At 37.7% G+C, this 25,885-nt stretch overlaps 1 protein-coding gene across 2 annotated transcripts in view; it reads right to left on the bottom strand.

Moving 5' to 3' along the window:
• The window catches only part of CDH7 (cadherin 7), a 123,242-nt gene that overhangs the window by 65,379 nt on the left and 31,978 nt on the right, over nucleotides 1-25,885 (bottom strand). For both annotated transcript variants that reach the window (XM_041740002.1, XM_041740001.1), the window contains exons 3-4: nucleotides 4,216-4,510; nucleotides 560-679 (exon numbers count right to left, since the gene is read on the bottom strand). In XM_041740002.1, coding sequence (XP_041595936.1) covers nucleotides 560-679; nucleotides 4,216-4,510 — 415 coding nt within the window. The remainder of the gene's footprint in view (nucleotides 1-559; nucleotides 680-4,215; nucleotides 4,511-25,885) is intronic.

Raw genomic sequence — 25,885 nt, 5'->3', positions numbered from 1 at the left:
TTACAACTCATAAAAATATGTTTTTTCTTCTAAAATTAAAAAAAAATCACTTAATTTAGTTTTTTATTTAGCAGATCATCATCCTAATTGGTTTACTCAGGAAAATTAGTTTAAATGTAACAGACTCTGGCAGGATAAGCTGAACCTCCTACCTATTCTACTGTACGGCGGGGGGGGGGGGGGGTTGGCTTGAGATTTACACTTAACTATATATGATTCCTACGTGAATTAGTTAAAGAAAGCAAAGCGAAAATAAACCTTGACATAAATAATAACATTTTCTTATGTAATCAGGAAAAAGCAGCTGAAATACTTTATTAGTATATCATACTTTAATTTTGGTAGAAATACTGATAATTGTAATAAAATATTCTTAGAAGATGCTAATGTTTCTATAAATAATATGCTGTTTAATAGCACAGTATACATATTGAGAGAAGCACAATAGCAATGTAGTGTTTGTTTTCAGTGCCAACTATATTGAATAAAAATAACTAATATCAATTCTGTGCCAAGGTATAAATGATGACATTATAAGAAGAGTCAATTCAGTGTTTACCTGTCTTTGGTTCCACTGAGAAGTATGGCTGTCCTTGCAGAATGCTGTAGACCACTCGGGCACTGTTGCCATATGTGGGATCGTCAGCATCCGTCGCTGTCACTTGTACCACTGAGGTCCCTACATGCCAATCCAAAAGCCAGTGAATCAAAAACTTCAAACTGCCACAAAATAGAATGACTCACAGAATGCTGAACACGCTACATTAGATTTGTTTTTAATTATTTTCTTTTTTCTTGTTTCAAAGCATATGAAAAATTGACATATTTTTTGTAAAAGACAAACCCAGAATGAAGATAAATGCCAATTAAGCCCTCAGAAAGATTTAAGGGATACAGAAATATGTTAGCAAAAAAAAAAAAAAATAAGATTGATGATGCACATTAGGAGGATACTCAGAATTGGAAGGGACTCAAATTTTGGGCATCTCATCCATCAGGGTCAGGTAACAAGTTTTTATCAGGAGCAGTCTCTATAAGTCTCAATTACTGTCCAGAAGGCAGTGTGACAAGTAACAGCATCTTGACACCCAAGTCACTGAGGGGATCTCACTATTATAGCTGAGTAGAGCCAGACAGAAAATGACACTTCATTAATTGAATAAAAAAAATCTGATGGATCCACTTAACTGGATATTACGTAGCATCTCTTCAAGTAATAGTTTTAGTTTTCATTTGTTTATATGAATTGATTTAAAAGCAAAAGCATAAAATGAAAATTTAAACCACCTTCTCACAGGAGAAAAAGTATGGCAGCTTTAAAAATTGCATTATTAGTTGTTTACTATATTTCATGATATAGAATGTCCCACTGCTTCTTCACTTTACTATGTATTCACTCATTCCATATGGAAAGCTTTTATTGTGATGTGTTCTTTTTATTTCCATTTGGAGCATAATCTTAAAAATGTTACTTGTGTTTACTTAATTTAAGTGCATGCTATTTTATCATTTATCTCCTATTGACAGGAATGGAACAAGTCTCTTTTTGTATTCTTCTAAGGTTTTAATTTGTTTCTTTTTTTTAAATTTGTTTCTAATAATTTACTGAAAATGTTTTTAAATCTAACACATAATTTCAATATATTTCTAAAGAGATTTCTCTAAGTCTTTAAGTCATCAATGTCCATTTTGTTACAAACCGATTGTCTTTTTCACACTATGGTTTTCCTTACCAGTCCCATCTTCTTTAAAAAGGGGTGCATATTATACGACTATAATATAGATTTATAATAAAAAAAGCTATGTATACAGCACTATTTTTAAATTCTAATTTAAAAAAATTGACAGACTTTATTGCACCCTGCAGATACCTGGTAGGGCCGTATAGTGAATGATGCATATTTTAAAATATTTTTAAAATTAAATTTTGAGTATTTTAAAATGTTAGAATTAATGGCATCAATATTCTCTATTTTCCCTACAATGCACTAACTCTACAGCAGTATTCACTCTCATGACATACTTAAGTACTGATTTCTTACTTTCTTGAAAAGGAAAGTGCCTTAAACAAAATAATCAAAACTCCTTTAGTAAATTGGTTGTATATGATTTTTTTCTAAAGTGTTCACTAAGAAATTTACTTTATACATACACATACACACAACACACTTGCACACATATTTTTAAATAACTTTAAATTGTCCATGCTTATCTATGGTCTTCTGGAAATGAATGAATTATCCTAAGGGCTTATTAGTGTGTTTTCAATTTTGCAGTTAGTATTCAACGAAAAACAAAGCCCTGAATATTAAACACTGAATGCTTGTGCTATATATGCTGTACTATTTGGTTAGAATTAAACACTTTGATAAACTACAAATAACAAAAATAACTTGTATTTGTGCATAATAATCATGCTGTTTCATATCAGAGTGGTATCACTGAAACCAAAAGTACAGCGCATTATTCAGCCTCTAAATGAACAAAGTTCACATTAATCCAGTTCATATGGCTACATCCTATGGAGCAAAGGAAACCTGGAGCAAGCCAGTGAAGCATAGCCAACTTGCCCACATGAAAATTATGGAATTGCTCAAACACACCTCAAAGCTTCCCGTTTTTCTAAACATTACTATTTGGGGAGGACAATGTGCCTTCTCTTTTCTCTAAAACCTGCAAATCTTGTTGTGGCTGCTGTCTTCATAGCTGTTGTTCTTGTTGTTAAGCAACAGCCAGCAGCACTGAAGATGTGGGAGGTATCAAGAAAGTGTGAAGAAGCCTGTTTGGTCAAAGAAGTGCTCACATGTAAGCTAACTATGGTGAGATGCTTCCATTGTGGTTCAGAATTTTTCCTGACCACAAGCATCTATTCTTCTGGTTCATTTTCTGTTTCTATTTCTTCAGCAGCCAGGGCAACAGTGCCCTTATAATTTTCACTCTCCTATCTGTTGGAAATTTAGGGTCACTAAATTGTGATTCCCCTAAAGGGCACACATAATACACATCTTTGCAATTCCACTTCCTAACACAGTAGATCTGTTGACTGGAGGTTGGATGGATGAAGCAACCTTTATTTAATATAAAACAAATCACACTGGGCAAAATGTTCGCCTGTTAAAAAACAAATTCAATTATTCTTTAAATAACTGTCTTACTTCAAAACTAAAAATGACAGGAAATAAATATATAAATCAACTGGTCTATTTAAGCACCGCATTTTTTTTTTTTACTGTTTTGTAAGATCATCTTAAATGACATACCAGCTGAAAATTATTTCAAAGGTATCTGACTACTTTACAACTGAGTTTTTATTATTTGACATACATAAAGTATATACCACAAGTACTCTACTTTCTATTTTTCCAGCAATGGGACAATGTGAAAACCCCTCTGAATAAAACAGCCTTCATGATTCTTTTCTATACCTCAAACTGAGTATCAACTTTGTTATCAATTCAATATAAATTTTCATGCATCTAACTTTCTGGAGAAATTACAAAAAACACGAGTGGTGGCATGTGGAGGGACATTTGTGTGTTCAAGCATACTCTAGAAGCAAACAGGCCAGCTTATCTAAACATTAGACAGCCCACCTGAAACCTTGGCCACAGGATTCTTAGAAGAGCAAATCATTAATACTAATCAGGAGAGAGAAAAGATTATCACAGGGCAGTGTCTGGAAGGATTTTCTTTTTTAAATTCCTAGGGGTACTTTTATTATTTTTTTTAAGATTTTATTTATTTACTCTTGAGAGAGAGAGAGAGAGAGAGAGAGAAAGAGAGAGAGGCAGAGACACAGGCAGAGGGAGAAGCAGGCTCCCTGCAGGGAATCCGACATGGGACTCGATCCCAGGACCCCAATCATGCCCTGGGCCAAAGGCAGATGCTCAACCACTGAACCCCCACTTAACCCCTTAAGCATTTATTAAATTAAATATCACACTGAAAAAAAGACTAAGACAAGAGCAATATACTGAAGACACAAATCCCCGGGGGAAAGGAAAATTTTCCAACTTTTCCATATAAATCAAGTAACGATTGGAATCATTAGATTTGGATGCTGGCTTTTAATGTCTCTCAAACTTTCCCCTCACCTTCACTAGAAACTGCTGTACCAACACTCCTGTGATTTTTTTTCAGCACCTATGATGATTTGGTTTTAAAAATGAATCCCCCGAAATCAGAGACTGCCAAAGCAGCACGCTCTTTACTCACCCACTGGAGACATTTCGGGGACCCCCGCCGTGTACGGGCCATCCAAGAATTTGGGTTCGTTGTCATTGATATCCTGAATCTTGATGACGAACTCGGACTCGGGCTCTACAGGCTTGTTGGTGAGCCTGTCCAGCGCCTGGGCGCGGAGCGTGTAGTAGGCCTGTTCCTCCCGGTCCAGCCTCTTGGTAGCATGAATATCCCCAGTGTTCTCATCAATAATGAAAATGGAACTTGCCCCTTCGCCTGACAAGATGTATTTGATGGAACCATCTCCTTTATCAACATCAGAGTGAAGCTGGTGAAAAATTCATGTGAGATGAGATTAACTTACAAGAGAGTCATCGATATGGAGATACGTAAAAATAATTCTTATGTCAGGCAGCAGCACATGAAATTTTATTGTTCTTGGAAAGATAAGCTGATGCTTATTGTGCACAGCCGAGAGGCTGTTAGCATGTGTCAGCTTGCACTGGTGAGCAAGACAATTTCATTTCTTCCTGTAAACAGTCTCATTTCCAAAGGTATTTTCTATCATTCCCAAAGTTAGGAACTTGTGGTGGTGTTAATTTTTATTTGGTCTGTCCTTGCCAGTTTTAGCCATCTTCTTTGGAACAGAGCATTCAGTAAACATGTATAATCGGTTGATTTGATCTTAGTCCAAGCAAAGGGACTCGCTATAGAACATGTGCAAATTTAGATCTAATAAAGTGTTTATTTAATATGCTTAGACACTCCCACATTCTTTAAGGACACCAGCCCCTCCCACCCTCTGTCCTGATTAACAAGTATGGATGGATGTCCGGTCACCAAATCCGCCTCCGGATCCTGTTCTAGATTTTAAAATTTGAAGCCAAGAAAAATTACACTGCTCTCTGAAGTAGGAATTTTAAATCAGTATGTGCCTGAGACTTCAACTCAAACCTTTCTTGAAATACCAAGAACTGCATTAGATTTGCATGATTAACCCCAGCAATCGGCGGCAGGGCCAGCTCCCACGGATTTGCATTTCGTATCTGGGACTGTCCCTGCTCTATGTCAGAACATTATGTTGAACAGAGGAACCTAAGGAAACTCAGACATAATTATACATTTTCCTGAACTTCATAACCTGAAAAACATAGGACTCAATCTGTCATCTCCATAATCTTTCATCCCCTATAACCACCATCATCTGGACTTTGAGTAATATGAATGCAAAAAAAAAATACCAAATAATAAAGGCCATTCATTGTCCTACACAACTATGTTTGCATTCTTTAAAAGACGAGATGCTAAGGACATAAAATACGGGAAAATACTTAGGGAAATGTGCATGTCGTGCATTTTCTACCTTCTGTGCTGGGTGTGGAGGGTACTGCTTTTGGCACCGTGACTTCTGCAAGTGATTCTTCCAGTGTACTGTCACAGCTGTGTCGATACTCTGCTCCAGGATACTTAAGCACCTGATTTCTCCCTTAGTTTCTATAGTTTTTATCAGGACTAAATCATACAAAAAATTGATCACTGGCACAAGTTATAATTTCGATTTGTTCAGTGTGAAATTATCTAGTGGGTCACTGTACCACGTGTTTATCACCCTCCATCTGGGAAAGTAGAGTTCTTGAAATAGGGCGAATTGCCTAATCTTCTTAAGTCATTCTCAGGGTTACGGTTGCCTCTGTGTCTCCCTTGAAGAAGAAAGCTAGCTGGAACCACTACAGCTTGAATTGCTGAGCGCTTCCTATGTGTCAGGCACTATTCTTAATGTTCTCTACATAGTAACTCATTTGGTGCTCACATTGAATGACTTCATTATCCGCATTCACAGATAAGGAAACTAAAGTAAAGAAAGGCTATGTGCCTCGCCTAGGGTCACATGACCAGTGCTCTGTGGCTGCACCAGGATTAGGAAAAATGGGGACTCCTGGAAAGCTCCATCTCCACTGTCTGCAAGACGGTCCTGCCTCTGGAGAGGTGCTGCTGTCCCATGAGCTGGGGCCATCAGAAGCTGCAGCAGAGGACCGTCCACCCCTAATCATCCCCCAAGTCATAAAGAAGCTCGGTGCTTTGAGCGGTTTCCATCAGCCCACTTTATGACTCAGCAGAAGGGTCCTTTCTTGGCATTATGAGCAGCAAAACAGTCAGCCACCTTCAACAACACAGAGCAAAGGACTTGGCTCCTGAGACAAATGCAGATGATGGAAGAAAACAAGCTGTTTTAAGCTGTTGATAGCTTAAGTACCCCCATCCACCCCTCTACACACTTCTCATAGCCACTCTCAGCCCATCCATGCACCCCCCCCCCGCAGCCCATCCATGCACCCCCCCCCCCCCCCCGCAGCCCATCCATGCCTCTGGCTGTTAGAAAAGTCTACATGCCACCATTGACCTTGGTGTGAAACAACAGAGGAAGATCCAATGACCACAGGGACACTCAAGTAACATACTGGTGTGTCTTTAATCAAAGGCCTTCTACGTCTCTAAGTCTCATTAGGGACTACCATTTATAGAACCAGCCCTTATGATTCATTTAACTAATTCCTGTCAACTAATTGCTGTTTCCATGGCATGGTGATACAATTCTCCTGTAGTATCCAGGTAAGGGAGAGAGGACACATTCCTTTTCAATACACAATACACATTAAATTCCTGAGTTGACCTTCACCCTGAGCTCTGACACTGTGTTTTACATTACGTGGGATTGTTAGCTGTTCTCCATCACTGACAGCATAAGAGCTCAAAGCAAAAAAAAAAGTTCAAGTTGCATGTTTCTCCAGTCATTTGGGAATCAGATTTCTTCCTTCCTACCCGCCCCCAAACACACATGCACACACACACACACACACACACACACACCCTCCTGTCTCTGGAGCTCTGAACTTCATCATCCTTCCTATCACTGACACTTTTCTACCAGCTAGGACCATCACTAGGCTTGTAATCACTGCCAGAATTCACAAGCAGAAAATTGCTTTGAGTGTCCTTGCAAGGTTAGTGTAAGCATCTGTAGTTAAAAGTGGATGACCAACTTTGAGATGCTTAAGATGGATACCTAATTATCAGATGCATTCAGACATTTAATCTGGGAGACTGTGCACTAATACTCTAATCTTAATAGGCAGAGTGAAACCCATGCTGTTAGGGAAAAACTATTATATTCCTCTACTTAAAAAAAAAAAAAAACTGCTCAGCACAGAAAAACTTGCAAGTGCAGAACTACCTAATGGCAACTTTAAGTAAAACACATCTGTGCAGATGCTCTCGTGCACTTGCATGCACACGCAGGTACACACAGTCCTTGTCAATGACTACCACAGAGCAGAGAAGCACTATTGGCCACACACAAACTTATGTGCAGTAAAAAGCAAACAAGCATCCTCTGGTCCCACCATATGGCAAATGAATAAAAAATAAATGGAAAACAAGTATCTGTACTCTTATTTTGGACAGAGTAGAACTTGAACTGTTCCATCTATTTCATTCATAAATACCCTGCTAAACATGGTCTTGTGATTAATCTAAACAATAACAACAAAACCTTGATTCCTTAGTCACCACACAAAACTCACCTTTACTGCATGGATTCCTAAGTCCCCTTCAAAATATGTGTTGTGACTCCAAAGTAAATATTTACATTATCATCATCATCATCTTTACTCTTGCAAATAAACACAAACAATGAGGAGTGCACGCACATGTATGCACGTGCACGCGCGCACACACACACACACACACATCTCTTAGCTAGGTCTAGCTCATGATGCAAAAGAATCAGTAGAGAAGGAGACACAATCAGTTCCTGTTTCCTCCATGTCACCCTGACAAAACTGTGTATGGTAACAATGTAAGAAAATATCACACTGTGTTGGAATCTTCATAAGCTGCATAAGCCAGGAATGGCAAGCACCCTTTAAATGTGCCCTAAAATGTAGTACGTTTAGCAACCCACTGTGGCTCCATCATCCTCTGCTTGACAGAACAGCTACCCATTACCCCATTGTCTCTGATAGAGCAACTCTTCCCTTTCAGTCTTGCAGAACAATACTAATTTGGAATCTTAAAGTCTTTCTCTAGAGCTATTAGAAAACTCTCCACTTATTCTCCATTTTGTGTGTCAGAAATTATCTCCCTAAAATGCACATTGAATTATATCACACCTCTCATCAAGTACTCTTAATTGTTCCCCAAGGTTTAGGGATGTACCCCAAATTCTAAGCATGGAGCTCCATGCAGCCATATGCTAGCTCCTTAGTCTCTCTTTTCCATCACATCTCAGAAGGCACTCTGCGCTCTGGGCATGTTGCATGAGGACCATGTGGCCCAAGCGTAGCAAGCTGAACCATCCTTTCCAACATAAGTCTTCCATCATCTTGCCTACCAACTCACATCCAGCCCAGCTCCCTTTTACTGAAGTCTTAACAATCTTCTCATTTTCCCCCATGGCATGCTGTTTGCATTTCTCTGATAGGATGCATTTAATTCTGCTTTATATTGAAAATTGAGTCTAGTTGTTTTCATATCCAATCCTTTCTTTAATTTATAAACTCCTTGAGAGCTGGGTTCTTTTTTTATCACCATATTCCACATTCTCAATAAACAGTTCATTGTCTCAAATTTAGTAAATTTATAATCCACTTTGTAAAAGAGCAGTGCTTGTTTTACTTCAATTTCTATCCTTTTACTTTTTAATAGCATTAGGCAAAAAGAAAACAAACTAAACAAAAAACATCCTGTATCTCCGGATTGTTCCCCCTCATGCTCTGACCTGCCTAGACAGAGCCCAGATAGCTCATTTTGTATGCCCATGGTAACATACGGCACATTGTTTTGTACTTGCACATTTACACATCTCTGTTCCCCAGGGGACAGAACCCCGTAGGGGCAGACATGCTTTCCTATTCCTGTTTCCCTACACACACACACACACACACACACGGGCTGGTAGAGGGTTTTATAGACCTTTGGATGCCCTTGGATGGAAGACTCTCAATGTTCTTAACTTTTTTTAATCTACTATTTAGTTTTTAATTAAGATTATAAAGACCAAAACTAAAAACAGATCAATGCACTGCAGTTCTGATAATTTTCTTACATCTATTTAATAATCAACTAGGGTCTGATACAAATGACCTGGTCTCATACTGTCAATCTACCTGCCTAAAGAAGAGTCTGAATATGGTGAATAAATCTCAGTTTAGCAAAGACTAAGGTAAAAAAAAATCAATTCAATATGTTGATCAATTTTTCTTCCCATTATGAATATCTTAATTCTGCTGGTTATTTGATCTTACAGATAACCTTGTCTTTTAGCACTTCCTCTGCAAAATGGAAGTAAAAAATACCTGTATTGGGACTTCACTGAACAATTGTGACAACTACTTGAGGTGATACAGAACACAACTCATTAAGGTAAAGCACTATAACATCAGGATTGTACTTTGTAATGTAACACACTAAATTTTCATGTGGCAAAAAAAAAAAAAAGTAAATCTAGATGTAAGATGAAACTATTTGGAAAGAGATAATATTTATCATGAAAGCTTTGACACTAAAAAATAAAACACTAAAGTCAACAAAGGTCTCTGATCCTCACTGACCTACTTATGATGAAGATGGAAATAATTAAAGCTTCTATTCAATTTTCCTTATAATGAACATTTGAATAAGAAAAATGCAAAAGTCATTATTACAAAAATATAAAAATTCATACTACTACTACATCTGTGCACAAAAGTGGAGTAATGATGGCTGAGAAGCATGTTAATTGATTTGAGAATGATTGATACTAAATATTAACAAGGGATTTCTAAGGTGACTTTCCTACCATTGGCTTATTATCGATACCCAATTTTTTAAAGTTTAAAAATACATTAACTGTTAGAACTCATGTGATTTATGAAACTTAGCAAGGTTAGAATTTTAAATGTAGAGGGCAGATTTAAACAATAACTGGTAAAAAAAATAAAACTGCTTGTATATACACATTCCAGGCAAGTTTTCTTTTCTCATTATGCTTTTTAATAGAAATCTTCCACATGCCACTGGATACCATGTAATTATCAAGTTGTTGAAGAAATATTATAGATGAAAACAAGTGTATGAGTCATTCTTTCTGGTTGAAGTATTTCTAATTTATAATTATCATTGTGGTCCAGGGTTATGGAACACAATTTACTTGTGAAGCATCTCTGATGAAGATGCATGGTTTAAAAACTACAGGTACTAATTACAACACAGAATAATACAGGAAAGGGATACAATCCAGGAAGTGCTTACATAAGGTCAAAACTATCAAAAAAAAGTCTCACTTTTTTTTTTTTTTTTTTTTTTTAGCCAACATTAGGTAAAAAGGAGGAACTACTCAGATTGTTTGGTTTGGTTTAAGTTTTTCTCTTTGGAAAAAGTCCCACACTAATTCAGTGGCCATGAATATTCATTCTAGGGGCTTAATACTTGCTTAGTAGTTGAGAGGTTCAACTGCTAGGTCACCATGGCAAAGGAGCCAGAAGCATGGCTACTGAATCTCCACTCTGCCTTTATTGTGATGCCTTGATCACTCTTAAATCATAGTTCGTTCATCTGTTATAGACCAGCATCCATAAAGGTGTAGTTGGCCTTGCACATTAGAGGGAGGTTAAAATGTAGTGATGCATTTGGAAGTATTTTGTAAAATGTAACTTTCTATCCATACTTGTAAGTTCACATATAGCAGTACAATCGAATTATCTGCATCCCTTAGAGGGGAGAATCTTGCTTTTATTGGTAAAGGTTCTACACTTATGCCTATGGCGTGGTTACTCAGAACTTCACACTAAGAGCTGCATCTTTTTCATTAAGGACCCAGTGATAACTCAGAAAAGCATTCTCTATTCCACACAGCTACATGTGCCTCCCTAAAGAAATCTCCACAGAGCTCATCGTATCCTTTCTCCAAATGCTGTCTCCAGGCCACATCCAGAACTTTCAAACAATGTAAGGAAATCTGCCTTGAGTCAAATTGTAACTGATCAAAACTCCTCCTTGTCCAATGCCTCCTCCTCCAGCATAATCATGAGCACATCATGTTCTCTACTGCAGGGCTCCCCTGTAGTAACTTGCTCACTTAGTTCTAAACTCTGAGTAGTCAACCAGAAGCAAATGAAAAGCAAACCCCTGGAAATGTCAAGCTTTTTGCTCAAGAGGATAATTTTCAATCTTGCTTTTGAAACGGGGTCTGGTTGTACACAAAATGTTACAGGAGGCTAACACAGTGCTGCTCAATATGGAGTCCAAGGACTGGGTGCCATCTGTCTAAGTCTAAGGAAGTACAGAAAATTGAGAGGAAAGGCTTAGCAATTTTCATGGTCATTTAATAGAGCAATTTAATGTCTGTTAAGCCCAATAATAATGGAAAAAAATGAGGGCTCTATTTTCTAAGTAATTCATTTTTAATATACTTACAAAGCTATTAGGAGGTTATAATAAAGTATGTTCTGTGTTCTTAGAAAAGCCCAATAAGCTTGCAAATAAACAACAAAAACTTGGCCCTTCACTGTAGATCAGTTGAAAAGCACTGGGCCAGTGGATAAAACTTATGTGAATGGTCTTTTGAATGCTTCTAAGCAATAATCAGTCCAAAACCCTTTTCCTGTCCTAACATTAGGCAAGACCGAGGATACTATCAGGGAGGCACAGGGCAACTAAAGAGGCCATTTTTAAAACTTGCACAGATGTTCTGTACGTGGCATTTTGGAGAAGGCATTCAGGTACACGTTGCAGAGGGCAATAGCATGACATGTTTGCCAAATATCTCCTGAAGTCTTCTGCATTGTATTGCCTTGTGCATTCAAAAATACAAACAATAATGGTTAACAGAAACGTAATTCTGGAGTCTACGTTTGGGGGAGAAAACTTTGATGCTTGTTTAATTTAAAAAGACAGTACTGTACACTATCTTATCAGATCTGATACAAGGATTCTACGTGTCCAGTGTGATCTGATAGAACCAGTGCATGGATGAAGGTACAAGATGTGGAGGAACACATAATTTCAGAGATAATGTGGAAGTAGGCGGGTGGACAGAGGAAAGGAGCTAGGAGCTAGGCCAAAAGGAGATTAAGACTGTAACCGGTCATCCTTATGCTTATTAATAAGATATTAGTAAGAGGGGTTGCTGGTTAAACTTTAAAATCACAGTAAGTATATACATTATTTGTAATCTGTGATATTTGGTAAACTTGTTTTCAAATATTGTCACTGAGTATTTAATGTTTGTCTAGTTAATCCTTTCTGGCATCTTTGTTAAAATCACAAGTATCCCTTGAGCTGTTATTAGAAGTACCAGGTGAGAAGTAGCCCCTTAGCTCTTATGCCTGAACTAAAAGAGATACAGATGACATCACTCTTGTGCCCAAGCTGGATTGTCCTGGAAAAACAGAGATTGGACCAAGTCTGTTTCTGTCTCCATCTAGAAACTCAACATTTATTAATCATCTATTAAAAGTGAGTATGGAGTATCTCCTATAGGCCAGGTGTATGGGTGTGTATTCATGAAGACAAGAGGGGCAGGGCAGCAAGGGGTAGCCTGGAGCACAGAGTCAAACGCTGCCCATTTTTATGAGCTCACGGAGAGAAACACTGTCAATGCAGCAGGCTGTCAGTGGACCAGGTTGAGCAAACAATTGCAACTCTGATGACCATGAAAAAAAAAGCACCCACAGAATGCCAAGAACTCATCTGACAGGAAAATCAAACTGAGTTCAGAGGTTCAGGGAAGTGCTTTTTAAAGAAATGATATTTAAGTTGAAACAAGAAACCTATTGCTAAGAAACGGTTTGATGATGAAGGGCAAAACTTGATTTCCAGGAAGGTACTTGACTAAGGATAGAAAAAATTCCTTTTTAGAAATCTTCAGACTGAGTAATACACAGGATCCACTACTTTATAATAGAGAATGCTTTCTGCATGTGATATACCAAAAGAGGCTTTACAGTGTAAATATATCACTACCTATATTCTGTAAATATGTTTAAATAATTAAAAAAAATTAAAAAGACTACAGAACAGTGCACCTATCTTAACCTACTATTTGGCTAATGAACATTATTATTTATTGAAGTTCAGTATGTAGGTCTCCTGTATCAGCATTATCTGAGATGTTGGTTAGAAATGCCAACTTCGGGATCCCTGGGTGGCGCAGCGGTTTGGCGCCTGCCTTTGGCCCAGGGCGCGATCCTGGAGACCCGGGATCGAATCCCGCGTCGGGCTCCCGGTGCATGGAGCCTGCTTCTCCCTCTGCCTGTGTCTCTGCCTCTCTCTCTCTCTGTGTGACTATCATAAATAAATAAAAAATTAAAAAAAAATTAAAAAAAAAAAAAAAGAAAAAAAAAAAAGAAATGCCAACTTCTGGGTTCAATATTAAGTCTACAGAAATCTATTTGAGTTGGAACCAGGAATATGAATTTTCAACCAGCATTCTGGATAGAAAACTTCTGGTCTAACACATATAACCACTCACATGCAAACCTCTTTAGACCAATAATGTCCTGCTTTAAATTATTCAGCATTTTCAATTACTCTGTATTTGTAATTTAATCAGCAAACGAATACTAAATAAAATTCTCTGCCTTGATTTCTTCACCTATTTTACTCAAAAGGGAACTGTCCCTTTTCTAATCAAAGGTAGGAAGGAAAAGTATACAGTACAGATTTCTGTATCTATCCTGGTAGTTAGAAAAAGAATGAGTATCAGTTGTAATCTGAAAATCAGCTGCAACCACAGGGATTGCACTTCATCCTACTAACTTTCCTATAAATTCCTCCTAGAGAAGAGGTGTAACATGTTTCCATAGGAGCTGCTCTCTGGATGGATTACATGTGGTGGAGGGAAATTAGTGGGGCAGGAGGGTTGTCTCTAGGGGATGTCAAGAAAGCCTCTGGGGTCCACTCACTTCCTGAACCTGCAAAACACTGGAAGCGTTGGTGGCTGATGTTTCTCAGCTTAGTCTTCTCCCAAATTGTCACTTTTGAGACGTTTACAGATTTGGCCAATTGCGAGAATGCCAAAGACTGCCAAAGGTAATACTCCTTTCTTGGGGGCATCCTACATCCAAACCAGCGGGTGAGGAAGTGATTTAAAATTCCCTCTTCTCCCCTAATTCAGGGAAACTATGAAGGACTTTTCAGATCCACGGCTCCCCAAAGCTGAGCCATGTTCTAGGTTGCAACTGACTGCATGTTCAACACGTGTATCTGCTCCAACCTACTTCCTTCCCACCCGCCCAAGCGTTAAATCCAAGAATGCCAGTAATAAATACCCTACAGGAACATGTCTCAGAGTCTGTTTCCTGCAGACCTGACCTGCAGCATGCACACAGGTAACCAGCTCAGCAGCTAATGAGTGGCAGAGCTTGGCTCTCCGTGGACATCTGTCCTCATGCATACCACAGTCTCCCACAGAGGCACAGGAGAGTGAGAAGCCCATTTACATAATTTGGTGAGAGGTGTGTACTTGTAGATCAGAAGCCGCAGCAGCTGAAGCAGCAGCAGGGTGGCAAGATTCATAAAAGACATAACCCTGGGCAGAGTGCTGCTTGTTTTTTTTACAGTCTGCACCTGATAGACTCTTATTTTTTTTCTATGCTACCAACCACTTTGATTTCTAGAAACTTCACACTGTGAGTGAACCAGTCACAGGAGAGGGGAGGATTCACTGTGGTGTTTTCATTTGAGAAGAGGAAGAAGCAAAATGCTCTTAACTCCGTGAGCCCAGAGCTAAATCTGCATGCATTTCTACTCATACGACATCCTTGTTCTCCACACTCAGGGTGAGTGTCTTATGTTCACTCAAGTGGTATGATGTCCAGACTTGCTATGGAATTGTTCAGTCAAAATATGAATCCATGGGCCTAGGCCTTTAAGAAACAAAACAAAACAAAACAAAACAAACAAAAAAACCTCTCCAGGTCATACTATTATGCACCCAGTGTAAGCATCACTGGCCTAAAAGAAAGAAAGAAATAGAGAAGAAGGTGAGGGAAATGTTCTTCCATTTTACTGATATTGCTTTGAAGAATAGGAAAAAGCAGGTTTATTAACTAGATAAAAAAGAGAAAAAAAAAAGCATGTCTATGGAGCTTAGCCAATAATTTGCTTAAAGGGTGCAAATTTTAAAATCATACCTCAAAAAAAAATCCCTGGCCAAATTTCAATAAACACAAAAGCTTCCTAAATGAAAAAATAAACCTGTTTCACATGACAGGACTCTCCATGGGATATGTAATTGCCTCATCTAAAATATAGCAGGTTTAAGAAATAAAAAGACCGTATTCTGGCTCAGGTGACCTAAGAAGAGCTAAGCCATGTTTTCTTCCCCAAAGCAAGATATCACTCAGAAATATATGAGAAAAACAAGGTTCCTTCTGAGCCTTCTTAGCTAGTGCCCAACACAACCACAGTGACTGCAAAATCCTGGCTTCCTACCCCTCACAATCTTGACTGCAGTGTTAATGCCAGAAGGGTAAAAGTTTCCATAAACAAATGCAATAAGATTAGTAAAGCTATAAGAAGAAAAGAGAGAAAAAGGGAACACGAGAGTGAAGTGGAAGGGATGCAGTAAAGCAAAGTCAATAGCTAGTTGATGCAAGAGCGGGACATCCTCAAATAGCTCTCATCTCGCAGAGCCCAGAAAGGCATCGTTGGTTTTCCCAGGAGGACTCCTCATGGCTGTCTATCTTTGTTTACAGGTTGTTCTGGTATTACCAGCAGGACTCCAAGAGTATCACCGAGAGAGAGAGAGAAAGAGAGAGAGAGAGAGAGAGAGAGAGAAGGGGGGGATGGCCACATACCCACTGGTAGTTGCAGGCAAAGGAAGATAAGTGACTACACTGCTTAAGAATGATTTTTGCAATTCTTCTTAGCTTTAAAACTGATGATGTTCTAATTTAAAAAATGTAATGTTATCTGAGTACTTTCTGAACAGCACATTTATTTCATAGTATGACTCTGTCCCTTCTTCTCAAAAGGGTATTAAATGTTAGAGCTCTACTCAGCTCTCCATGAATTCACAGGACTGGGATTTCAAATGAATAAAATAAGTTCTTTGGCAGCATAATCACAATTGCTAAAGTGAATCAGAATCATATTGAGACCAATCACGTCTGTATTAAGCACCGTGGCACAGAACAAGAACCAGGGAACCTGTGGCTAGTGCCATGGATACTGCTCCCATGTTGGACAACCCCTAAACAACTGGTATCATCTGGGGACTTTGGTTCATTTATCTACAAAATGGACTGAACTAGGTGGTCTTAAACGTTTCCCTTTTATTCCTCAAACACTATATATCCCCTCCAAGTAAGTATGGGTTGAACCAGAGCCATCCATCCAGATTCCTTACACTGTCTTACCCTAGGAACTGCATAAGACGTTGAGAGCTACGTTTTAGGTTATGATAGTGCCCTAGCTTAAACTAATTTATAGAATCATATACAACAACTCTCTAGTTATGCCACCTTGGGAAAGTTGGGAGTACTTTAGAACACGTTCAGATTATCGTATCCTTGGAAAAATCCCATAGATTCCTAAGATTCTTCTCTATAATTTCAAAATGTCTGTTTTATAGTGGCTCATGGTGGGGAAAAGGCACTTATTTATTTCTGGGCACTTGGGAGGATCTGTTTTGCATATGCACAACGGCTCGCAATCTGGTTAAAATAATTCAACAGAATTAGTTTTTAATTTAAAAATCTATGTCAAGAACATACACAAGCTATCTTTAAAGGATATGTCAAAATAACATGCCACCTAAACACAACTGTTTGGACAAGTGCACTTATTTAAAAGGAAATATTCATGGCACTTACTTATAATTTGTCTGATAACACACAAATTCAATTAGTATCACTTACAAATATACACACTAAGGAAACCCATTTGCTCTTTCTTTCCCTGAGATTTACAACGTTATACATTTTCTCTGTACTTCATCCTGTCACATTACGACACATGGTTCAGATGTATTATTATATTTCAGTTTGAAAGAGTACAAAGCTGTACTGTGACGATAATGATTTCCTGGTAGAAGCTGGCTATTGATGGATGCTAATACAAGAGAAACCTTCCTGGGGGGCATCATGGTGGGTGGTTATTTCCTCCTTGTCTTCTATGCTGCTTCTATTAACGAAAACTTCCTTCACTGTGGAACCCAAAGAAAAGAAGAAGAAAAAGAATGCCAACTGAAGCTCCTTCCTTTTAACTACCTGTGATTTAAATAAATAAAGAATCCCATAATGGAATCAGCCTGTGTTGTGGCATCAAATATAAAACGCTAATCACTACGAGTAGCTGAGTCTGGACTGCAAAACTATGTGAAATGGGACCAATTTAACCATGAAGTTATGACAAAATTTTCTTGCAGGCTTCATCCACTCTAACTCAAAATCCCACATCACTTCTGTTAAAGAACCTTGCTCCTCTATTCTTTTCTGTAACCTTATATTTCTTTGCTTTATATTTGCAATCCTGACTTTTATCCACCCTGCTTCCCATATTGTTTTATAGTTCTTTTATCCAAATAGCTGATAGTGAGAACTAATATTTATTGAGTGTAATTATGTGCCAGACATTGTGGTAAAGAGACCTTTAATTCTCTCAACAACCATCTGTGGTAGGCATTACTGGCCTAATTCTATACATGAAGAAGCTATGATTTAATGGGATTAAATGTTTGCCCAGGCTTACTCAATAATGCCCCAGACTTGATCTAAGTCTTACCAACAACACAGAGTCCGTACTGTTCCCATTCTTACCTATACTGCGCTGTGCCCATCCACCCTCTCCCACGAGAGACGGATGACCTGGAAGATTTTAGAGTCTTGCACTCTCTCGTTGAAAAATCCAGCTATTAGTGAGTTAAAACATGGTTTTATAGCGACTGAATTTTCCAGTTTTCTGATCCCTCCATGTCCTTTGCCCCCTCCCCTAGTTGTGGATTTCCAATATTCTCCCTCAAAAGTCTGCCAATCCTGTCATTTTGTCCCTACTCCATCCATCACTCCCTGAATTGGATTTCATTATTTCTCATATACGTTAACAGTCTAGGAATTCAACTTTATGAAAAGCTTGAGGACTCTTAACTCTTCTCCCCTCAACATCTCCAACACACATTATTACATGGCTGCCATGTTCACCTTACTACACCACATTCATTTTATTACTCTCCAGAGCTCAGGGTTATGGATGGCTCCCTACAACTTTCCAGACTAAAGATCAGCTTAGCATTCAATGTCTCCAATGGTATGAGCTCAATGATTCTAATGTGCATGATAATCATATACTCCAACACAAAAAAGAACTTACATTACAATTTTAAGATGTCATTAATTGTACCTGGCATCCCAATTTCTAAGGGCAAAATGTGGGGAAAAAAAGCATCTTACAACAGGTAGAATGTGCTGCTTTTTGGTTTTTATCTCTTACTTCATACTTCTAACTCTCCCATATTCTTCTACATTCCCCTTCTGAAATGCAACAGGCTTTGCAAAGCAAGAATACATTGCCTAAGGCTTTCTACAATCAAATCCATCGGATTCCATGCCAAAATTATCCATATTTTACATTTATCTAACATGAAAATCAAGGAAAGCCAAGTAAAAGTGAAAAGAGCACATGAAGCATTGAATATTATATGTTGCTCAAAGAAACATAATGACAACAGCTTCAATAAATGATAGCATTTTGTTTAGTACTGCCGCAGCATGCGTTTTCTCTGAAACATCTTTCAAGATAATCTTATTTTTATTTTCTTTACAAAATCAAGTCTCCATTGCAATCACACTGAGTGACAGTACACTTCTGTGACAAGTACAGTGTGATCTGACGTTTAAGCAATTTATAGTTACCACCACTAACAAAAATTCTGATCTAATTTCTGGAGTTCCAATCTATAGAATGGATGGTGATAATACTGTTTAGAAGGGCTTTTAATCCAGTGAAAATGTATGTTTTGGAATGAAACAGAAATAAGTGTATTCAGTGAAATTTACCATACATATATTTACATAGAAGAAATGTCTTAACAAGTTGGTAAGAAAGAGACTAAGACATCTACCCCTTCCTCACGAATACTCAAGTCATAAGGAATAATTAGTAACTCCTTTACTACAAATGAAAGAGAAGGAGAAATCATAGCAGGATGATCCATGGAAGAAGGGAGAAGAAAAGCCATTAAAGCCTTTTGGCAGGGATGGGATGGCCAAGGACAGAAAGTCAGATAAGGGGGATTTGTTAAGAGGAATGATATATGGCAGTCTTCATGGCCTCAGTTAACTTTAAAAATGATTTTTTTTAAATGTTGCAGGATTTTTTTTTTTGGATGGCCATTAGTAAAGAGCTGAGTTTTGAGGCAGGCCAAACAAGATCAGGTTGCATGGATGAGATGTGTCCTGGAAACTGAGGGGCAGTGGACAGAGTGAAGAGTGCTCTTCTCCTGTCTGCTGCTCTAGAGGGCCCAGAGCTACATCATGATGCAATTCTGCTTCCACATAAAAATATAAAAAAGCTGAAAAGAGTATTATTCTAAAGTACCATATTGTATTAATCATATAATTATTACCTTAGGAAGAAGATACACATATTCTCCAATCTGTACTATTTTTTGAAAAATGTAAGGCAAGAGAATTAAAATGTAAAAATGACTAACACCCAGCCCTAGAGTGGAATACTGTGTCCTCTTTCACCTACAAGCTTCTGCGAGGGGATGACAATGGACCTCTTTCAAGGTTTAGGCATTTGATTCTTCACACTTGTACTCAACAGACACTGACCTCCTTTTGAGCCCTAGAGGGCACACTGATTCAGTCCTCAGGAGTACAAAACTCAGAAAACCCTCCTTTTCCTTTTTGTCTCTCTTCCACATCCTCTAAGAGGTCTTGCATATGCTTCACCATGCTTTAGAAAACACTGGCTACAGCAGCCATGTGGGGCTCCACCAAATGTGGCTGGAATTTCTAAGAGCCATTTTTTAGCCTTAGGGGCACTTCAGAAAAATATGTAACAGACTAACATAAAATAAATAGTTAATGTGGTTTTCAAAACTCAATATCCAAGTACCGTATAAACAAATTAGTATGCTCAACAGAGAAGGTTATTTAGTCAAATGTCACTTAATTAAAAGCCAGAGATACCAATTTAAAACAAAGGCCAAAGAGAAACAGATGAAGAAAAGGAAGATAGGAGAATATATATATATAACTATTAGGGCAGAAGGAATCCAGATTAGCCAATTTGTATTTGTTTTCCCACGAATTCTGTTATATTCTAAATAAATTATAAAACTCATGACAGGATTTGCTGGAAAGACTCTCAGAGTGAACATTAAATTATTATTATATATTATATCATTTAACGTAGCCTCTAAGAATCCTAGTGGAATGTCTGGCATCAGTCTAAATAGATAGTGACAAATAGTGGAAAGGAGAACATAGTCTGTGATCAGAATGCCTGGGGCCAAGGCTTGACTCCATCACTTATTAGCTATGTATGTAACTTTATTTCAGCTTTGACTTTCTCATATAAAGAAGTTAACTAGGGGAACGTCTTCCCCCCAACCTCAAAGAGTTTTTGTAAGATTCAAGTGAGATAATGTGTTAAAAATATGGCTTATAGACTACAAAATACTAAATAGATAGCAGTTTTTGTTATGTTAGTGCTATTTATGAACTCTACATAGAAAGGACAGTCTCAGGATCAAAATATCTTACCAATTCATATGCATATATGAATACAAAAAGCTGATTAGATGTGTAATACTGAAATACTCACATGCAAATATAAATATATGCATATATATACATATACACTCATACATAAACTCAGAGATACTTTATGTTTCAAATGCAGATGATAAAGACTAAAGATCTGAGTAGATTAAAAGATGTTTCATTCCTAGTTTTCAGATTAGATTCTTGTTGAGACATTTTGCAAATTTATAAGATTGCTGCCTTAAAAGCAAGAACATTAATGAAATCCTTAAACATTTTTCTTCATAGTTCTGAATGCACTTTTGTAAACATATTTTCTGTTCTAGGTGTCTAAATAATATACTACATTACACACAGTGACTCACTTAAGTATGCACTCCATAATTTAGTGGATGCAGTTTGAACTAATCCATTACCTTTCATAAACAGTCCGTAACAGTGGCTTTACTACAAATCATACTAAGAATACTTAATGCAGTATTTTTTTTAAAATCGTATTTCTGACTACCTGGATGAACAGGAAAAGAGGATGAAGAAAAGGGAACGTAAAAATCAGCGTATTAGAGAATACTTGCTTTTACTCTTCTCTCCCAAGGGGCCCTTTTATGACCAAGCTGAAAAGTCAGCTCTTCTTCACTAAGTCATCAATCCTACATGGTTCACCATCAGCTAGGTTCAAGGAGTTGTCTACGTTTAAAGATTTGAAGGTTTCATTAATGAACATCTTCATGTGGATATCCCCCAGGCAACTTCAAATTCAACAATGTCAAATGGCAACTTAATCCGGTATTTCCTGTTTTGAGCCAGAAACACAGATACACTGTTCACTGTATAACACTCCCTATGTGCTGACGCTGTAGACACAACCATGATAAGATAGGCAACCTCTCCTCTCCTGTATCTTTCCAGACATTCTCAGCTCCACATTTATAACTCAACATCGTGCCTACTCCACTTTCCCAATAACTGCTCTTCATCTTATCCTTTTTTTAATTTTTTTTAATTTTTTTTTATTTTTTTATTTTTCATCTTATCCTTTTTATCTTCATTCTGCCATAGTTCAGTCCCTGCCATCTCTTGCCAGGAATATTTAACCATCACTGAACTGATGCCCTCCCTCTTCTGCCTCTATCTTGCCTCCTTCAACTGAAAAGCCTTTAATAGAAGCAGAGTTGGCCTTTCTGAAACCCCAGTTGGCTCAAAACCAACCTTCCAAAAGGCAAGTAAAAACAAAAAGAAAACAAAATAAAACAAAAATTCCTTATGGAGTACATTAATGTTTCGTGGCGTGGCTCTTGATTTGTGGGTGCCACTGTTCTTTGGTCCTCTTTGGCCATCTGAATCACTTGCAGACCCCTAAAGAAATTATATTATCTCCCCAAGCCATGTCTTGCACAAGCTACTCCTTTGGAACAGGAACATCTTTTTCCCTTATCCCATTTATTTAGGGAACACCTTCTCATCCTTTAAGGCTCAGCTGAAATATTATCTCCTCTTTAAAGACTCTGCCCTGATTCCCTCAGGCTGATTTTTTGTGTTCTCGCCTTTAATCTTTCTTTGCACATTTATAAAATCCACTGTCAGACAACACTGAGGGTATGTGTAAGTTTCCTCACACTACTGTGACCTACAGAAAGGACAAGAATCTTTTTATATCTATATCCCCAGTATACAGCTATATGAGTGTATAGGCCATGTACAAAGGTTTGATCAAAGAGTAAATTAATGCACACCTGAAAAATATCACGACAACATGACTTCTTACAGGACCATTGCAGACCATGGAGTTCTATTTATTATTATTTTGGTGTTTCCTTATTCCTTAGGTTTGGTTTTCAATAGGCAAACTACTTTAGCTACAGGTGAAATCTAAAGCTGGATAGGATGAAACGGCCCTGAGTAGATTCTTCCTGAAGACTGATTCTCATCTGACCAACCACCTTAGACTCATTAAGACCTTCACTGCATCTCAGTGAAAGCAGGTATAGCTCTTCTTCTCGTTCTTTCCATTTCAGGGCACACATGAATAGCATTCACTTTGCTCTTCTCCAGATTGCACAAGCGTCTGGCAAGTGGCGTGATGTGAGAAGTCTCGCTGGTCAGTGAGGTGGTGACTGAAGGAGGCTGTGAACCACTAGAAACTTGAGCATTTGTATTAGTTGAGCACACAGCATATGGCCCCCTTTGAGTTCTGAACTGGAGCATCTATACATGTACCTGCTCATACCACATGATATGGCTTACAGCTACACAATACGAACTTAACACATAATGTGACACATAGGGTTTCTTCTGTCATTCTTCCTTCTGTCCCTCCGTCCCTTTCGTTCTTTTTTCTCCTCTCCCCCGCCACCTTTAATTTCAGATACTGTAGGTGTTACATAGGATAAATGGATCCCATAAAGCACCTAAAAGCGAGCCCTTCAGTGATGATGATCCCAAGTGGTTACCTGTTTTTAAGTTTTTTGGTCTCTAATGGCTTGAGCCAATGATATAGAATTTGGCACATAGCAGAAATGGCTATAGGTAATTAAAACTTCCACTGTGTTCAAAGATTTTTGAGGGGCAGGGACTGTGTGCATTAGTGGGGCTTAATAAATCTTTATTGAAATAACCACCAATCTTTCTGGGTGCCTGTTTTAGCCAAGCCTCTGCACCTAACCAGCCACTGCCCAGATGTTTCAACTTTAATGCACTGTCCATTTAATGAATCTGGATCAACTCCTGGTTATACAAGCTTGTTTTCAGTATGTTCAAAACAAGGACAGAGTTCAGTAAAAATATTGAAAAAAAATCCTTACAGCTACTATCTATCTGCCTTGCTTCCTGCTTAATTTTAAGGCACAATTTCAGTGTTTTTGTCTTGCCAGAATGTATCCGGCTAAAAAGCGAATGTGATTTACTCTTCTCCATTCTTCACACTAACTGCTTACTCCTTTTGCCTTGAATTTCACCAACTTATTCAGGAAATATATTACCTATATATCTCCTGAGTGCACAGTCCTATTAGTCTCAGTCTACTTAGAAACTGTAGTTTCTTAGCTATATTCATCTGTGTAATGTATTTTAAAAATACTTACATCAGACCATCTGCTCAGTGCTGAGAATGCAAAAAATGAAAGACACAGATCCTGCCTCTAAGAGTTCATCCAAGAGAAGAATCAGTCCAATAAACAGGTAATTATAGCTCTGCCTTATTACACTGTTGTTCCTGCCTTTATATATCTAGACAGCATATCCAGTCTTTCACGGCACAGAATTCAAAACTAAAGCAGCTCTACTTTTGTTCTTCTATCTACACTCTGATCACTTAGCCCAAATCTCTTGAAGTTTAGACTACAAATTCCTTAAAATGTGTTACTGATATTTGAAAACTACTCTCCATTTTCATGCTTTTAAGCATACCCCTGTATATCTGGTAAAAGGAATGGCAAAAACTCTATAAATTCTTGTTAAATTACATTGAACTGACACCAAAAGCACCTGTACCATCGGTAGCAGCTGCCGTAACAGCCACAGCAGCCACAGAAATGGCAACACAGAGCAGTTGACAATGCCGCTCCAAATCCAAGTATCAGTAATCCTTAGAAGACCTAAAGGCACCTAAACATATGTGGCACAATTTAATTCGAAACATCAATGAAATATTTTGCCAGAAAAGTTCTTTCTTTCTACATATTTATATATACATGCATATACACCCATCAAATCTCTACTAAAATTAAATTTTTGATTAAATTTTCTAAGTATTTTATGCATGACTTTTGCCCTGCATTATTAAAAATGTTGCTTATGATAATGAGCCCTGAATTGTGTTAGCAAAAGCAAAATATGACAGTCTTATGTCAGAAATAATAAGTTTTCATTGATGGGCAGGGAACCAAGGAAATTATCTGACCCAGAGAGGTATCAACCCTTAAAGCGATCCTTTTACAACATCATTTTGAACAAGAAACCAATCCCTTCACAGACATATATTAATATATTCAATTAAACATTTTCAGTAGAGATTTATGGTTTGCTATGCAAAGGTGGATTTATTCTGAAGCTAATGCACCTTAAGATTTAAGGCTCTGTACTTGTACAAGTCATTCCCAAGACCCAGACACTGGGGGATGTTGGCACAGCAACATAATCATAATTTTGTAAAATATCCAAAAGCATTTTTTTGTGTATGTATACACATATTTTTTTCTTATGAAGCTTTAGAACACATAAAAATTATATCTTTCTCCTGGTTATCACTTTTCTTTTCAATGTTAGGTATGCTCCTGAAATATCATAGGTCATATCAGAATGTTTAGTTTGAAAATTATTTCCTCATCAATCTTCATTATACAATTAGGTACATTCACTGTAGAAACAAACCCGAATATGTGTTAAACACAACAGTGAAAATTTCATCATTACCTATTCATGTTATAACCATATTAACGGGCAGCTTTAACTCAGATTAATGACCACCAGTTACTTTATGCCAGGTCATATCTGTGGACCTAGAGAACCAAAGATTTTGCATGGCAGTGGAGGAGAAACATGTTGTTGCAATGAACACAACAATTATTTATAACGTATTTTAAAGTCAATGTTCAGTATCTTACTATAAATACGGTATTTAAAATTTTTGTTGCCCTCTTTATGATTACAGATTTTATTTTGTATATTTAAAAGTTAATTTTGTTTTAATCTTTTAGTTCCTTGTGTAGGAAATGAATCTCCCATTTTAAAAAATTTTTAGAGAGAAATAGAGAGAGAGCACACATGAAGTAGGTGGGAAGAGGCAGAAGGAGAGAGAGAAACTTAAGCTAGCTCCATGCCCAGGGTGGAGCCCAATGCAGGACTCAATTTCAGGACCCTGAGATCATGACGTGAGCTGAAATCAAGAATCAGAAGCTTAGCTGACTGACCCATCCACACAACCTAGAAATAAATCTCCTAAATCACAGTACTTC

This window comes from Vulpes lagopus, chromosome 24 (assembly GCF_018345385.1).
Source record: "Vulpes lagopus strain Blue_001 chromosome 24, ASM1834538v1, whole genome shotgun sequence".
NCBI lineage: Eukaryota > Metazoa > Chordata > Mammalia > Carnivora > Canidae > Vulpes > Vulpes lagopus.
Note: the sequence above shows the minus strand (reverse complement) of the source record. Positions and strands in the feature narration are given on the sequence as shown.